Below are 18257 nucleotides of genomic sequence, written 5' to 3' on the forward strand. Positions count from 1 at the left end.
TATCTTTGCATAATGTGTTGTTTTGCCTTTTAAAAAATATACAGTATAAACTGTGTAACTCCTCAGGTTCTACTTGGCAGTATTCGGCATCCTAGTATTTCGTTCTGAACATAGTGATCATCGTGTGTAAGAACACCATGTTTCAGACATTTTTTGTCATCATCAAATCAGAAAAGGGCTTGTGTATATGGCTAACTCACCCTCATGGTAACACTGATGGCACTGTTCATGTTTGCTTTATACAGCCAGCCGTGCTTGGACACGCCCCCTCTTTGAGAACCCAATGATGCGGCATCCTTCAGGAACCAGAGATCAAGAGCACACATAAGAACACACAGAAGCGCAATCATACACCCACACAGTCTGACTTCATCTGTTTCTTCAAAACATGTCGATATCTAACACAGTTTCCCACATTAGAGCCTCTGGACGCCCTTTCCATGTTTCAACATGAACTCCATTTTCACCTGACCCCCTCAATTATTCACGTTCTCCCTCATCCCCACAGGGAGAAGCCTTCAAACTGAACAAACAAACTCCATCCCTGAGCGAGCGTTTAGACAGAATGGCAGACATGGAGCTGGAATTCTGGGAAATGTAGGTGAAACCCAATCAGGGGATCAAATGGCCCATAGACAGCAGAGTCATGCGTCTGTTCTTTCTCGAAGGCTAATGTAGTCCCAGAGGCTCTGCACAAACACATTACTAATAAGCTGTAAGTTCCATATTATTTATTTATTCTGCTTATCAGCCAGTGAGAACAGAGAGGAGAGCGAGGGAAATCACTGTTGTGATGAAGTATGGTGCATGGAAGTACAGTACGGTGAATACCATTTCCTTTAACTGTCACTATACTAAGGAAACTGCTAGATTTAAGAAACAATAGCACATGAGTTTATTGCTCTCTTTCATAAGTTTAATACACAAACATGTTTAAACATATCCACCCTAAACTAAACAACATATCTGTAATGGCATATTTGGGGGTTTCTTAAAGGCACACTATGTAATATTTCGCTGCTAGAGGTCACTTATTCAAAACAAAGGTGTAGCTTGATGACGCCGTGATTACGGCTCGAGAGCAGTGGAGCTTTTATTATGCCGCAGACGACCTCTTCTGTTTCTTCCGGTCATATATGTTGGGCAACAGTTTAGATACATACATTTGAGTGTGTTGAAAGTTATGTTATAATGCTACTCTGTGCGTTCGCTACTGCTGCTACTATGAAACACTTGTTACACACTGCAGTGAGATAGAACAATATTAGGTATGGTAAAACATGGTACTCGCGGTAAATCAAGAAAGTGAGATTTAAACAATAAGACTGTGTTAAGCTGAATAACAATGATTCGTTTTCTGTCAATGAATGTAATCAAACAGTTGCTCACCTGTCTAACAAAACACATAATATATTAAGGCGTCTTTGGTGTTTCCATGGTTTCTACGGAAATTGAGGGTAACGCGGATATAATGTCATTGATAGGCGACGCAGGGACACGGTCTGTGTTCTGGTTAAAATAGCTTATTTCTCTAGATTTAAACATTCTTGAAAACATTTGGAATAATGTAAGTACACAAGTCAACAAAATATATTACATTGCTCTAGTGGTTTTTGGATATTTTAATCCAAAAAATCTTACATATTGTGCCTTTAAGGGCTCTTTTGGCCCAATGGACTGGTACCCCTGGTACATAAAAAAAAAGTGGCCAGAGTTGATGAAACACTCACTTATAGACACTGTAAAAAAAAAAATCACACTGCAGAATCATGTGTAATTTTCCCTTACCTCCTCCTTATCTGCATCCTCGTCCACCTCAAACACGTGACTCGCTAGCTTCTCTGGCCGAGGAACTTTACTGAAAAAAAATAAAAATTACATTCACATTTTCTGCCTGTGCAAAAGTCACCACCACAACGATAGAGTATTGAGGGTGGTTGCCAGAGTGTTGCTAACGTTTGCTAAATTACTTATATTAAGTGTCTTTAACTACTATGTATTAACATTGAAATTAATAATTTGATACAATGCACTTATTGTGTACACACAATGTTTTAACATTGTACTTATATATTTTTTTACAATATAAAAAAATACAATACCAATACAACACAATATGAACACAATAAGTACTTATTTTTTTAAGTTAGTACAGTAGTTAGACACTTAATATAAAGTGTGACCATGTTTTTTAGCGTGTCGCAATGTGGTTGCTTGGTGAAAAAATCTCAACCAGCTAAACGATTTGAAGCATCATTCATGACTATACCACATACTGTACATTTGACAAAAAGGTTCAGCACTTATAACTCAAGGACACAGTTGCTCTTATCCTTCACACAGCTGATGCAGAATGTGCACATGTGCTTGTGTGTTCAAGCAAACTGCATTAGCAGAATTATCATGAAGGCATGGGATCGTAATGATGATGATGATGTTGAAGCTTCACAAACACAGCACACATTATCTCCGTCTCTTCCATCACCATCATCCCTCCTGCTTCCTCTGCGACCTTTTGCCAAATGCCAGACACTGGCTGGCTCCTGATCTCCACAATGTGATTTGCCAGTTATGGACCGCTATAACAATTGTTCTATCTGTTAGTTGAGACAGGAAGTGACATCAGTGGATAACACACACTTGTCTGGCGTTTGGTTGCTGCCTTGTCCTGAAACAGGTAGAGTATTTATGTGCTGAATGACAAAAAGAAAGAGAAAGAGAAAGTAAAAGTGAGGAGGAAATAGAAAAAGAGCTGCTGATGGGTTGTTGTTGTGTGAAGAACGGCACTTTCCAGATTTAGCTCAGGACGAGTGTGTAAAGCAGCATCTCTCCCTCTTTCACAAACACAAACAATGACTCATTGGCTCTCTTTCAAAAATGAGTGAGCTGCCTTGCGGTCGACTTTTTAAGCACTGGCAGTTGTCCTCTAAATAGTGGTTGACCTGTAGGTTTTCTATAGGCCGATGCCGATGTCGATGTCCTAAACTGGAGGGTGGCTGATGGCTGATATAATGGCGGAAATATAACACTATTTATTTTAAACATAGTAAATAACACATGCAGAGCAGTTGTAAGTAAAATGTAATAATAATAATTTGAACTTGATAAAAAAATAAATCTGTAAAATAAATAAAAAAGCTTGTCACAAAGCATTATGCATGTTTTAGAAAGATTCATACCTGTGAAAGATGAATTTTTGGACTGGAAAAACACTGTAGTGTTCTTACTTTAGATTATTTTAAAAGGATTTAGAAATCTATATATATATATATAAAAAAAAAGCACTGAAATGTATGTCACTTATTTGTCTGTCAACTAATGTTGTTAATAATGTGACTAATACCTCTTATGACACTGAATCTTTTTTTTTTATGATGCCTACTTTTTAGAACAGCCTACATGGGGATATTGAATATAATACCTTAAAATCCTGCCTACAAAGGCAGCTAACAAGGTTTTCAGAACAGTGCCGTTACATAGATAAGATGTTTCAATAAAGACCAGCTGTACTTCAAATAGCGATCTCTGTTACTTTCCACCTCTTTTCTTTTTCTTTCGATCAGTCTTATGGTCCTTACTTTGGAAGTTGGCGGAAGTCTCCAGAATAATCCTCGTATTTGTAGTTCACCACATGCCAATCGGAGTTGTAGGTCTTGATGCACTAGAAAAAAAATAAAAGAGAAAAAAGAAATAAAAACATGTCTGTGTCCTCTGGCATATGGAAAGCAAATAAACACATTCCAGCACGCACGTACACACACACACACACACACGTAAAGACCCTAAATCCCAAAAAAGCTAATACTCTTCCCGTAATCTAATAAGTATCATGTTTTCCATAGCAATCTGTGGCAACAGCTTTTTAGAAAATAATTTCCTCACTGGGCGGCACTGCCTGTATCCCTGTACTAATCACTGGTAAAGCTGTCACCACACCGCACCATAAACAGACACTAATATATCCTCAGGGCATTACATTACAGAAGATTCAATTCTATTTGCTTTGTTGGCAAGGCAATCATTTAGTCCTCAGCAGTTCTTAAAGGGATAAGATGAAACTAAAAGCCTCTAAAACCCAAAACGGCTTTCTCACTCTTATTTTAAATCCAATTAATGCAGAGAAAGAGGAAGTGAGTGAGAGAGTAGATGAGTTGACAAAGTAAATTTAAGACCATTCGGAACTACAGTAAGTGTTGATTCTAAACCAGACGTCTCTGTACTTCATCTGTAACTTTTCTTTTTCCTTTAGAGTAAAATAGAAATACAATACAATAAAAATATAGTTACATATAATAATAAAAATAGATAAACTGTAAATAAGAACAAGGTTTTTTATATTATCTGGACAAAAGGTGAGTGATACCATGCAGGGTTTCTGAGTATTGTTGTGCGGCTGATAGGGTGTTCTAGGCGATAATAGGATGTTTTTTTCCCCCATTTTATTGCTGGCCAGGCAAATCTGAGTCATCATTTATGTTCATACTGTTGCACCAGTGGCGTAGCCAGAATTTTATTTTTGGGGGGTCCCATCTTAAAATGAGAGGGCCGCAATATATTACATACAATACAATGTAAGTGGCTACGCTACTGCATAGCACAAATGGGACAAGTAATGTTTAATATTACTAGAGCAATAGTAATAGTGATGCTTGACTATAATTTGGTATATTTAAGCTGTTGTTTTTTATACTAAAACAAAAAGCATTGAGACAACTAAACCACCAGCACTGATGACTTATTTCATTACAAAACAAAACTGATAAAAAAAAAAAAAATTAAGTAATTGGGCAGCTCATCTTGTTTGGCTTCCTCTGTGGATCAGATTTAGTTACAACTCTTACAAAACAAAATGACAAATGTTTACTCAATGTTTCAATTAAACATATTTTATGTCTCCAAGAACATGTTTGCAAGTTTACCACAGCAATCCTACAGAATGAATGTTGTTTGGAGTGTACAGAGGACATGTGCGCTTGACTAATGGTCGAGGCAGATGTTTTGATTTGTGAAAAGCTGGAAAACTGCCTGGCTCTGGCCCAGCTGCCCTTGATGATGTCACTGAGCTCTTTAGTGGGAGGAAGTATCATTTTACGCTCTTTGCTGTCGACGCCCAGTGCCTGTGATATCCACACAAACCTAGCCTTGACCCAGACCTCACACACACGTACGGTTTTTCTAACACAAATGCATATAGAAGAATTATTGAAGATGCACCATAAATTGGCTTGAGGAACCTCTCGGAATCTGTTTTGTCCTGTTTCACCATTTTATTCAATGACAATTCCTATTCTGTTAACCTTATTTCGCAATACAGAAGTAAGCTATTTTCAATTCAAATGGGTAAATAACTTAAAGTATAATGAAGTGCAGTAAACTGTAAAATACTGTAATAATATATACAACCCAGTGTTTATAATTACAATACATTCAAATAATATGATAAGAAATGCTAGTTTGCAATATCAAGTAACAAATGGCCGCACCAGCTCTTAAAGGAGAACTCCGGTCAATTTTAACATTGAGCTAATTTTTTTGTACATTTGGAGTGCTGTCAGTACAGAGAACAACGACAAAAATCGGTGTTGCCTACACCGAGTTATCCTCTTTTTAAAATTTGCACCCTGTTGACTTCAATGGGGCAAGTTTTAAACCTGCTTTTAGGCTCTTAACATCCTTGATGTGTCATTACAAGTGCACAGGTCATGTGAGTGATTCCTTCGGGGTGAACGCGGGTGAATCTGACTGCAGTAGATGTGAAAGAAATATATAAAAAATGATGTTTATTCAGCCAGCGCACATACCTGTATTTACATCCTGTTTTCGGTCGAAGTCCACAGTAGTCGATTGTCGAGTTCACGCGCATGATCATAGGTACTAAACCTATGCGCGTGAACTCGACAATCGATTACTGTGGACTTCGACCGAAAACAGGATGTAAATACAGGATGTAAATACAGGTATGTGCGCTGGCTGAATAAACATCATTTTTTATTAATATCTTTCACATCTACTGCAGTCAGATTCACCCGCGTTCACTCCGAAGGAATCACTCACATGACCTGTGCACTTGTAATGACACATCAAGGATGTTAAGAGGCTAAAAGCAGGTTTAAAACTTGCCCCATTGAAGTCAACAGGGTGCAAATTTTAAAAAGAGGATAACTCGGTGTAGGCAACACCGATTTTTGTCGTTGTTCTCTGTACTGACAGCACTCCAAATGTACAAAAAAATGAGCTCAATGTTAAAATTGACCGGAGTTCTCCTTTAAGTTATAAGGTGGATAAATCTCTCTGGCTTTAGTTGTATCTAAAGCCTTAGTCCTTCCAATATGATTATTAATAGCCTACGGTAAAGATTTTGTGCATTGCATATGAGGGCTTATGGCAGTGGTTCCCAATTCAAGTCCCGGGCCGGATCAAATCATCACCTTGTTAAAAGAATGCTCCATGAACTGAGCTCCATTCCGATTGACAGGGTCTCTACATACTTTTCCCTAGGACCAGATTTGGGAACCACTGGCTTAAAGCAAGACACCACAGGTGAATATGTAAAAAAAAAGACAGATATCAGATTAACAGATATCACATTAACAGATATCACCAAACTTCCCCATTGATTGACTGCATTAAGAAATGCAAAAACATTTTTTATTAAAAGTGTTTCAAATTTCATTTTGTTGACATGTAAGAGTCAAAGCTTTTACAGAGGGTTTTTTGTATACATACGAAGTTCTGTCATGTAACTCTAGATGGCGCAGGCTGATTGGTCCTTAACTCAATCTGCTTGCAATCACATCATTCTCTATCAGCACAGCTGATTGATTCCTGCTGTATCAGTAGCCAATAACCTCACTGCTCAACCTTCAAATACTGGTCAGCCTTTTCTGTAGCAGTTTCAGCGTGCTTTCAGAAACCCTCCACCTCCCCCAGCTCCACATGTATAGATCTGCTACGGGTAATTCATGTATGCTATATTGTGCATCAGCAGTCTTACTTGCTCACAGCAGCGTGCTGTGAATGTATTTTCAGTGGCAAATCCTGTACTTGCTCTGCAGCAGCGTAGCAGATCTATTCTGTCAAGACTAAACATATCAACATTGTCATATCCATTACCATGCCAAACACTCTGAGATGTGTCATGGCAGAACTCTATTTATCACTCAGCCAGAAAAAAAAAAAAATGTTCACCATGTTTTTAGGAATGTAGTATAAAATCAGTCAAATTATATATGAATAACCCCCTCTGTAAAAAAAAACATGAGAATATGGAAGGGAATAAAAGTGCTAAGTGGAGATTTCTAGCTTGCGTGCATGAGAAAAAACTAAAATTGAGAAAATGGCCTTTAAAGATATATTTTGTAAATGAAACAGTAATAAAGTATATTTTAGATGTTTTCTTTCCACTAGTCTGAAACAACACATTATGGAACGCCAAATAGCCCAAAATCTCAAAATTGACCAGTGCATGAAAAAACTGTTTTTGCCTGTAGTGTCTTGCCTTAAACTGCTATTCAGGTTAACCAGACACTAAATGCACTTAAATAGTTCAATTAAGTCATGATTATTCTTAGAAGATAAAACATGTCTAAATGTTATATGTCTAAAACTTTAGGCTTAGATTCCACCTTATTTTCAAAGCTCAGCGCTATTTTCCTAACACAACTGACTTTGAACTATTCCCGCCTGTAGAAAGCAAGATGTTTGTGAGCATTTTTGATCTTGACAGCAGTATTTCATCAAACGATGATCAACTGCAAGAGAAGAGAACCGTAACCGGGCATATATCCAGACACGTGGTCAAGTGCATGTTTAAGAGATGATTCAGGCTCATTGGGTGACGAAGTCTCAGTAAAGTGTACCAGATTTTGGTATTCTAATGCATCCTCTCTCAGAACTCACCTTTGAACAGTGGAATGTAAGTAGCAGCATACAAATAGCGTTTAACTAAGTTTTGGGAGGGTTTGCAACATGATTTGTATAATTCCTTAATTGCGCTAAAACAATACAGTCAATGTGCAAATAAACAACGCTTTCAGAATGCAATTGATTAATTCATCCTCCTATTTTGCTCTGATGTATGAGTCTATGTTGAGCTCTTACCTCCTGGACTAGCAGGCTGCTGGCTCTCTTTTCTGCTCCATCTGGAACTGAAGAGTACAGTGTTCTGCCCTGACGCTTCAAAATGGAGATCTATGAAGAAACATGTGCAAGCGTTTTCAGATATTAAATAAAGACAAGCACATGGACACGCATAAAAAAAGATCTGTCAATGTAAATCTGGCCATTTCTTGCAGCAATACAATTAATCATGTTGGACTACAAACAAAAGAGAGGTTTTAATCTTAACAATGGACTTAGAGGATTTTGGCACACTGAAAAAAGTTAAACGACCTTCATTTATTTAAAAAAATCATTGATTCCGTGTTTATATCTATTTTGTTCAGTTTGTCTAAAAGCAAATAATCCTCTGCCACAGAAAAAATGAAAACAAAAAAGTGTTTAAATAGGATTTTCGCTTAATACCAGGAATATTGATGTGCACAACACATACTGGCTAGCTTTACGGACTGCAGAAATTATTGTAGTTTTTATAGAGTTTTCTGTTTTTTTTTTTTGGGGGGGGTGGGGTGGGGTTGTTAGTACATAACAGAAAATTGAACGCATATTTTAAAAAGACATCACAATAAACATAGTGTTTATTTATAGCAAGTAAACAAAATGATGAACATTGATGAACAAAATGTGAAAATTCTACTTTCTGTGACGCGGTGTTTCAGTAAAATAAGTGCGACTAAAAGACGCTTATAACAAACATAACAAAAGCGTTACAGGGAGACCAATCTCAGCACAAGGCAGGCAAAACAGAGCTGAAAAATTTACACACATAACATCAACAAATGACAACACCAGACACAGAACATGAAACACCGGGGTACGACAGGCTAACTAGGAAGAGGTGGGGGTAATCAATCACTATGGCAACATACAAGGTTAAAGAAAAGCAGGAAATAAAAAAAAACTGGACGTGTCGTGAACACTGATGAGAAGAGAAAATACACTTCAAAATAAAAGTTCAAATAGCAAAAACAAGAAACACAAAACCAGGGAACATATAAAACTTTTTTACTATAGCTATTTTTCTTTAATACAGAAATTAAGTTGTAAAAAGCCTATCACTTATTATACTGACTTACATTAAGTAACACTTTAGCTTCTGTCTAAAGAGATTATATTGATTATATTGATATTCTGTCTAAAGAATATATTAAGTATGGTCTTCATAATGAATTATCTTTTTTATTTGTATGAATGTTTTTGTATTGTTTGGGGTTTTTGAATGATCAGTATTAAATCAAAATTTAAGATTTGAACCAAACCATAAATATAATTTGAGAAAAACTAGCATATATACAGTTGGAGTTCCGGACATGTCTCTGGCTTTATCATTATACAGAGGCTCAGATGTGTCTTTCTAGGACACGTCGTCTCAGTCTGCATTCATACTCCAGCAAACCTGTGAATGCCTTTGTGTTCATACAGCCTGAGGTCTGATGTGAAACCAACATTGAAGATGAAGCTAAGTTGCCCATAGCTGTACAGCCATAGGTTTTACATGAAGCGCAGCATTCATTATAACCAGCTTCTACGCTTGTGGTGCCTCTAATATGAACTGAAAAAAACATAAATAATCAAACTATGCTTTCAATGTATCATAATAATGGTTACTATTATTAACCATATTCATAAACACTGCATTGTATGGCAGCGTGAGTGTGTGTATGTGTTACGCATTGTTGTTTCTGGCAGTGGAGCCACAGGCAGCATCTAAGGCCAAAAATGTACAGACGGGAACTATTAAACTCTGGTGTATGCGGTATAATTTGGGAAGAGCCACAAGTTAATGTATAAAATATAATGTAAAACATTTTGCAATTAAAAAATAGTAAAGATTTTTACTTGGTGGTAATGGTCACCAAAAGGAAAATGGTTTAATAAAAATGCAGAGAAGTTTGTGCGCGTGTTGGGTTTATGACCACATATACTGTATGTCATATACAAATAAATTGAATGCCAGTCATAACATAGGATGCTTCTGCTTTGGCTTCACAAAATTATTTGATTTTGGATTTGAGATTAGGTTTATAATTTATAATTAGATTTATGGTCTAATTTCGTAACGCTAATCTTAAAATTGAATTATAATTGTTTGGTTTCAGCTAGCTGCATGGGCAGTTGTTTGCAGAGCAGTTTTTTCTGTTCCCCACAAGCCAAATACCATAACAATGATCTCTCGCATACACACCCATTTCTAAAGGAAAACAAGTAGATGTTTCCATTCAGAGAAGAAAATCTCCTGAGACAATGCTACTGTAATGCTATTTGAGGGTTGAATTATGATTGTGATGGAAAAGTAGGCCCTCGTGAACATAGAAAGAACAGAGATGTGTGACTAATGAGAAAACAAACTCAAGACACACCACTGAGAGACTGCGAAATCTAACATCTGCACAGGTTACTCATCACTCAGCTCTCAGAATGCTGAAAAATAACATTTCAGAGGAAATCACAGCATTTCAGATAAGAAGAGAACAAAAAATACTGACAGAAATGAAACTTTAGATGGGTCTCTAGCAGGGAAAAATGGAAAGAAGAACAATTTAGGAATGGATACTGATGGGAGAGCAGATGCTCTGAGAGCTGTGTACAGTAGATAAACAGACGTTCTTACCTGAAAGTCATCAATAGGAAACTGCAGCATGTCTCTGAGGACATCACTGAGGATCTGAGTTTTCCTCTGGACAAGTACGCTCTCATAGTCCAACGGCTCGATCACTTTTGGTTTTACCTGGAGACAGACACGCAGAAGTTCAACAAGAGCAAATTAGATGGAACAAATGAAATGTTCAGGACTTCAAATCAACATAATGAAATCAGGACTTTAAATAAACCATGAACGGCTATATCAATGACACAGGTTTATAGAAGGGTCATAATATTTGCGTTCGCTAAGTGACTGCAGATCCTCACACCGGTCTGGTGTGTTAACAGAAACATTCTGCTGAATTCAGTCAGGACATTAATGGAGTCATGTACAATTTTCGAACATTTTCTCCTGATGTACACTTTCAAAGAGGGTTTACAGTACAAGCGTTTTCTTCGAGGAGGCAATGGAGGTAATGTCTCCAAAACAATTATGAGAAAATAACCAACATCCATCTATTTATTCTCTTAACCACTTCTCCTTAAGGTTGAAAAATTATCAACAGTACAAAAATACACAAAGAATAGAAATAAGAGATCAAATAGTGTGTAAATCACTCATTTTTGTAAAATGACACTGTCACATAAAATTGAACCTGGAATTCATTAATGTAAATGAAGATCAAGTTACATTTGATGTATCACTACATCATCCCTTTAAGGCATTCTGTTTGTCATGTAAACTCTGGTGCATTATCCTGTAGCCTAGCGTATAATCCTTTAATGCGATATGATACTTAATAAATGTGGTACAAAATTTCAAAATACCATATACGTATGATGTGACAACATCAACAGGAACCAAAGGCAAACACAAATGTCTTTGTGCACATATACTCTGTTCTGTGTGTTAGTGAGTAAGAGAGAGTTGTGAATGAGTATTGTGTTGAACTGTACCAGGCAGTTCACACACTGCTTCCCATAATCCACGCTATGATCCGCGCCAACAGTCTACATCACCCAATAAAGACGGGCGAACAGGTCTCTGTTACAATGTCCATTGTGACATCATCGCTTCAGCACGGGACGGCCAGACTCAGGCACTAACTGGCTAAGATATAAAGATGGAAACCTCTGGGGAGAAATATTTCCTGTCCAACACACACACACACACACACACACACACACACACACACACACACACACACACACACACACACACAGTAAAACCACAAGATAAAAAAAAAAAAAGAAGACTTTATGGTGATCTCAAATATGTTCCTTTAAAGTATTAACATTGTCTTCTGTAATTAAATTGTTATTTTACATTCAGTATTTTTTGTATATACATTAGTATATATCTGAGATATGTATTTCTTGGATGAATTAGATGAAGAATTCTGCTGCAAACACTGGTATCTTGATAAATCAGAGCATAATTTGTGACATTGTTGACAACATACCAAAAACATTTTATTCTTTTTTTTTTAACTCTGCTGTGTACTTTCTCTGAGAAGGAAAAATCTGAGATTCCATCATTTAATCTCATCAACAGGAAATTTTCCATGTCATTTGTAGAGTTTGGCTGAAAAGAATGTTCTCATTTTTGACTGATGGTTTTTCCCTGTTTGTAATGAATGTCACTTGATTGTCTACTGGTACTTTTTTTTATGTTCTACCAGAAAGACTCGGGAGATAAAATGATATAACAAGAGTAAATATATTAATAGCTCAGCAAGCATAGTCTTTGGCGTAGGCCCCGTCCTTAGCAAGCAATGCGAGGGTAACGGAATCTGCAAATCCCGCCTGAAGATGAAGGCAGGGGCGCAGCCGACCCCCTGGAGGTAAAGGAAGGGACCATCCTGGTGGTGGTGGGGAGGATGGAGGGAGAGGACCATCTTGGAGGTGGTTGGGGAGGATGGAGGTAATTGGCGCCGTCAGTATCTGCGAACTCAGACGGATGTAAGTACCATTCTTTTATACTGAGAGTGTTAACACATGATTGGTTAGAAGTGAGTTAATTCATAACGCGCTGATTGAGTCTTCCTGGCAGAACTTAACGCTAAGCTTACATTTCATTGCATTGTCTGCACATGAATATATTAAGACAGATATTAACATCGCAATATTAAAAGTGTTTATTGTAAATCAAAGGCATATTGTGTTATGTGTTCACTTTATTGTTTGAACACACATAGTTGTGGCAGACAGCTGTGTGCATGTGGCATGAAAGTGTGTGTGTGTGTGTGTGTGTGTGTGTGTGTGTATGTGTGTGTGTGTGTGTGTGTGGAGGATTTCTTGGCCGTAATCCATTTATCGCGTGCGTTGATGGGGACTCCCTGCTGAGGAATGCGCTGGAAATGTAAGCTTAGCGTTAAGTTCTGCCAGGAAGACTCAATCAGCGCGTTATGAATTAACTCACTTCTAACCAATCATGTGTTAACACTCTCAGTATAAAAGAATGGTACTTACATCCATCTGAGTTCGCAGATACTGACGGCGCCAATTACCTCCATCCTCCCCAACCACCTCCAAGATGGTCCTTTCCCTCCATCCTCCCCACCACCACCAGGATGGTCCCTTCCTTTACCTCCAGGGGGTCGGCTGCGCCCCTGCCTTCATCTTCAGGCGGGATTTGCAGATTCCGTTACCCTCGCATTGCTTGCTAAGGACGGGGCCTACGCCAAAGACTATGCTTGCTGAGCTATTAATAAATTTACTCTTGTTATATCATTTTATCTCCCGAGTCTTTCTGGTAGAACTACACTATTACGTTGCTTCCATAAATTCATATAAAGCACATTACAGAAGCCTGTTAAACATCACATCACATACATATCACAAACAATCTATCAGCTCTGTTCTACCAATCAGTCAACTCATAATATCTAGTCAGGTGAACATTAGACATTTGTTTGATGCGTATTTACCGTACCCAAGTAATACAAATCTGAATGTGCTCTGTGAATTGTCATGTTTTCATGTTTTAGTCTGACACTTTCTAAGGCTTTAAAAAATAATCAATATTCTGGCAACACAAGCAGCCAATGTGCCAGTCTGAACGCCAACCTCAATTCCCACAGGTCACTCAGCACAGCCAACACAAACACCTACTAATAAATACAATATGATACTAATTAGGAACTTGCCAAAGCTAGGCACGGACATTTAAACACTCGCACACTCTTTTACACACACACACACACACACACACACACAGCATGTGGAAGAAGCTGATGCTTCTTTGTGAAGAACATCCTGACAAACTTCTGGCACACTCATTTGCACACACACATGTTTATGTGTGCAGGACTGCAGAAATGTGTTGTGTCAAATGTCAAGCTGGAACTGCAAAGGAAGAGGAGGGGAAAGGGAATCTCATTAAACTGTCTCCCTCCCTTCGGGCCGAAGGAGGATCTTAAGGTAGAAGCAGACGGCCCTCGCTGTTTAACTGGGCTGTAAATCCTTGTATTATTGCCCTGATTTGCCACAGACACATGAGCACACACTATTGTATATAGACACAGACAAACACACACAGCTTCATTCTGCAAATCAATAAATCAGCAAAAGTTTTTGAAGCGAAACTTTGCGAGCTGATCTGAGCAACACTACAGGCCAGTGAAGAGGGAGTGCTGCACGCCAACACAGGTGCAACAACTCAAACATCAAACCATAAGAAAACAACAGTGTGCATAGCTTTTTATACATTATTTTAATCAACTTAATAATTAAGGACATTTTCCTACCCAAATTCCCATCATCATACTGCAAAAAATGATTATTATATATTTATTATATTTATAAAATTACTAAATTTAGCATTTAAGCATTTAAACATGATGGTATCATTTATTTTTCTTAATGCAGGTTTAAATAAAAGACATTGTATTACAGTTTGTTGTTGTTTTTTCCCTTTAGAATAATGGGAATTAATAACCAACTCTAAAATAAATTGTCAACAATACAGTATTTAGTCAGAATACAGTCTGTTTTACAGTAATACGAAGTTGGAGGGAAAATGTACATGTGCTTAATTAGAAATATTGGAAATAAATGAATAATGAAGATCTTAAATCATCTAACTTAACTTTCCTTATTTAAAATATAATTCCTTGCTTTGTTTTTGTTTTCTTGTGATTTGGGGGTGAAATGTGACCTGGAATTCTGCTAAATTCACTCTGTTCTAGTACAGCGTATTGTACAGTTGCATAGCCACTATGTTACAGTATGTCCTACGAAGTCTGACCAACTAGCAGTTAGTCAAGGGTTAATCAGTTTTACTGTTTGAATTCAGATTAGACCAATCTACTTTTTTCTGTAACTGTAATAAAAAAGTTATGATCAGTACTAAAGGAAAATATTTCTAAAAATACTTCTAAATACTAAAAACTTCTAAAACTAGACTAACCGACCACAGAAGTACTAGACTTAGATGTTTCTTGTGCTTTAAATGGTCACATAAGAGACTTACCCCTATGGGTGCTGCTGTTTCCCCCTCTACCTCCATCTCCCCCAGACTCCTGCCCTGCTGAGGTGTTTCACACACTGCATCTTTACGGGCGGCTCGTCCAGCCCTGCCCTGCATGATCCACAACCCCCAGAAAAGCTCCCTCCAGAAAAACTGAGCTCAAATCAACTTCACTCGCAGAATAAAAAAAAAACAGGCTCTGTCTCACACAGGATTGAGAGGCAAACTAACACTAGAGCTCTGCAACAGCCTGAGGGTATTCTCCGTTCTCTGCTTCTCTCTCCCAGGCTGAGTCTCTCTTTATGTTCTTCCACTCTTCTCTGTTTCTGAACTTTACCATGTGGAGTTCTCAAGAGTGTTTTCTTCTATCAGTTCAGGCCCTCCCTCCCTCCCTCCCTCCCTCCCTCTCTCTCTCTCCCTCTCTCTCTCTCTCTCTCTCTCTCTCTCATTCTCTCACTCTCTCTTTTCCCTGTGGGAAGCAAAGACCACTCCTTCACACAGCTGTTCTGGTATGGGGGAGTGTGTGTGTGTGTATGTCCATGTCCACTATTGTGTTGTCGTGCTCATCTGTCCTCCCTCTGCTATGAAACAGAGGTCTTAATTGTCTGTTTCACCTGTCAGAGAGCAACACCCAAAGCCCATGAGTGAACTTGGAACAGAACAAATAAAGAGACAAAAAGTCTCAAATAAAAGAGACAAAAATATCCCATTAGATCTATCACAGTTTTCACCATATACAGAGCGAGGAAACTTACTATTAACTATTTAACAGGTTTTTACCGTATAGCATCTTTTTTTACATCTTTTACCGTAGAGAATCTTTTACAATTACATTTTCCGTAAAGAGAAAGACTGTAAGATTTAAATGTGTATATTTACTAAAAGTAGTACACTAGCATACTGCATATAACCCCAAAACGAACAGAAATGGACTAAAAGCCACAAAAACAACACAAGATCTATTTATTTTGTTATCTTGATCTCTGTGAAAACACAAAATATCACACTGCATCCATCTGTTTCTTTAATTCCATATGTAGAACTTCATAAGAAAAAATGGTCTCATATTATAAACAACTCATTCCCTTCAAAGTATATTCACACAGCAGGATAAAACACACAATTACAGATCCGCTTATCTGCACCAGTCCGGCACTCAGAAAAGGTCAGACAACAGTCCGACATGGAGTACGATTAACATTCATTCATATTCAGAAACTCGGCAAGAGCACATATGTACAAAAACACAATACCCTGAATTCGGAACTGCATACTACTCACATATACTTTCTGTAGTCACCTCTCAGGGGTCAAAAGTCATCCTTAGGAAGGGCAGGATATCAGGCAATAGTACACAGAAATGTGGTAAGCGATACACCAATCGCGATGAGGATCACAAGGGTGAGCATCACAGCATAACAAAAACAGGAACTTAGGATCTCAGTCTTTTCGTGAACTCAAGTAAACTAAACTCCAACCAAGGAAACGATTCTTCAAAAATCCATAAACAAAGGCATAGGAAAGGAATTATAGTACTTCATAGTTGTCTGGAGCTAAAACCTGATTATGGTAATAGCTGTTACATTTCTGACACATGGCCTGTGTCCGAAATTGCCCCCTATTAGCCTTAAATAGGGCATTATTTGAGGGGATAGCCATTGCTACTGGTGTCTGAAACCATAGTGGACATTATTTAGTGCACTCATTGAATCCCACAATTCACCACTATAACCAGCTTACAACCGTTGTACACTCAACAGCTAGAGAATACCCATAATAGGGGGGGATTTCGAACACAGCCATGCTCTAAGCAATCACAACAGACTGGGCCAGCCAAAACAGAGCGTTTCAAGCAGAGAGTGAAAAGAGGTGCTGCAGCAATGTACAATATGATAAAAAATAATGTCTTTTTAAACTTTAAATCATGTAAATGTATTCTAGCAGCCCCCAAAAATAATGTGACTATGTCATTGTGTTTCTACGCATTAATCAATAACATCTTGTCTGTACAACTGCACTCAAACACATGAAACAAATCAAAAACCTACACACATACGTACGCACTGCATTCCCCACACCCTTGAGTTACGGCATTAGCTTGGGAGAGTTGCATAATCCCACTTTGATGCAATAATTGGGAAGATTCCCAAAGGGGGTCAGGGCAGGAAGCCAGGGCGGGGACCACTGACTGAAAAAAAAAACAAAAAAAAAAAACATCCAGAAACCCTGATCATACTGTATACACCCATCCACAGAGGGAGATTCACAGCTGGGCCTGGACTTTAGCCAGCTGGTGCTGTGTAACAGCTGACAGTGATGAGAGCATTTTATGGAGTTATACGCACCTTTCAGTGAAAGCATAAGCCGTGGAGAGCAGCATATTATCTAGAGATGAGCTGAGCACATCCGATTGAAAGCATGTGTGATATATGATCCTAGTAGAGAGGCTCACAGAACTATCATAGATCATGGAAAAGTCGATTGTGTTTCCGGAAAGTTTAACCTGTGATCAAGCCTCGGTTACAAGCAGTCCTATTAGTGAGCAGATGGGTCACTCAGAATCAATGTGTGCAAATGTGGTGCTGTTCTGTTCACATTCTCTGTTTGTCCGTCTGTAAAACTGCCATGTTGTCGCTGTATTATGATAAGATTATGTGGCACTTGGGGTCATGTTCTTGCTGAGGAGCACATGCTTCAGATAAGTTGTTTCAGCTTCATAGCCCACATCTCCTTCTCATCTGTGTTGCAGAGCCACACTTACTGCCAGTTACAGTCTATACGTGCCAGACAGCAAGAAATACATCACTGGCCACTGCTGCATCCATTTAGGAATGACTCCAATGCTTACATTTACAATACACAAAAGTGGCAGTGAAGACTTTTAAATTCTAATAGAACATTTCTATTTCCACTAAATGTTGATCTTTTTAACTTTCTATTCATCAAATAATCCTAAAAAAAAGTATCACAAATTCCACAAAAATATTAAGCAGCAACTGTTTTCAATATTGATAATAATAAATGTTTCTTTGACCAAATCAGCATATTAAAATGATTTCTGAAGGATCACACTGAAGACTGGAAT

At 38.0% G+C, this 18257-nt stretch overlaps 1 protein-coding gene across 3 annotated transcripts in view; it reads right to left on the reverse strand.

Annotated features, from left to right (window-relative positions):
• The window catches only part of dock9b (dedicator of cytokinesis 9b), a 169928-nt gene that overhangs the window by 39515 nt on the left and 112156 nt on the right, over positions 1–18257 (reverse strand). For 2 of the 3 annotated variants that reach the window (XM_084425011.1, XM_084425010.1), the window contains exons 2-6: positions 10730–10846; positions 8101–8190; positions 3579–3661; positions 1789–1858; positions 201–296 (exon numbers count right to left, since the gene is read on the reverse strand). In XM_084425011.1, coding sequence (XP_084281137.1) covers positions 201–296; positions 1789–1858; positions 3579–3661; positions 8101–8190; positions 10730–10846 — 456 coding nt within the window. Of the gene's footprint in view, positions 1–200; positions 297–1788; positions 1859–3578; positions 3662–8100; positions 8191–10729; positions 10847–15175; positions 15511–18257 lie in introns of those variants that run through there. The other variant, XM_084425012.1, reaches the window with a different exon arrangement.

Source organism: Rutilus rutilus (genome assembly GCF_951802725.1).
Source record: "Rutilus rutilus genome assembly, chromosome: 12".
NCBI lineage: Eukaryota > Metazoa > Chordata > Actinopteri > Cypriniformes > Leuciscidae > Rutilus > Rutilus rutilus.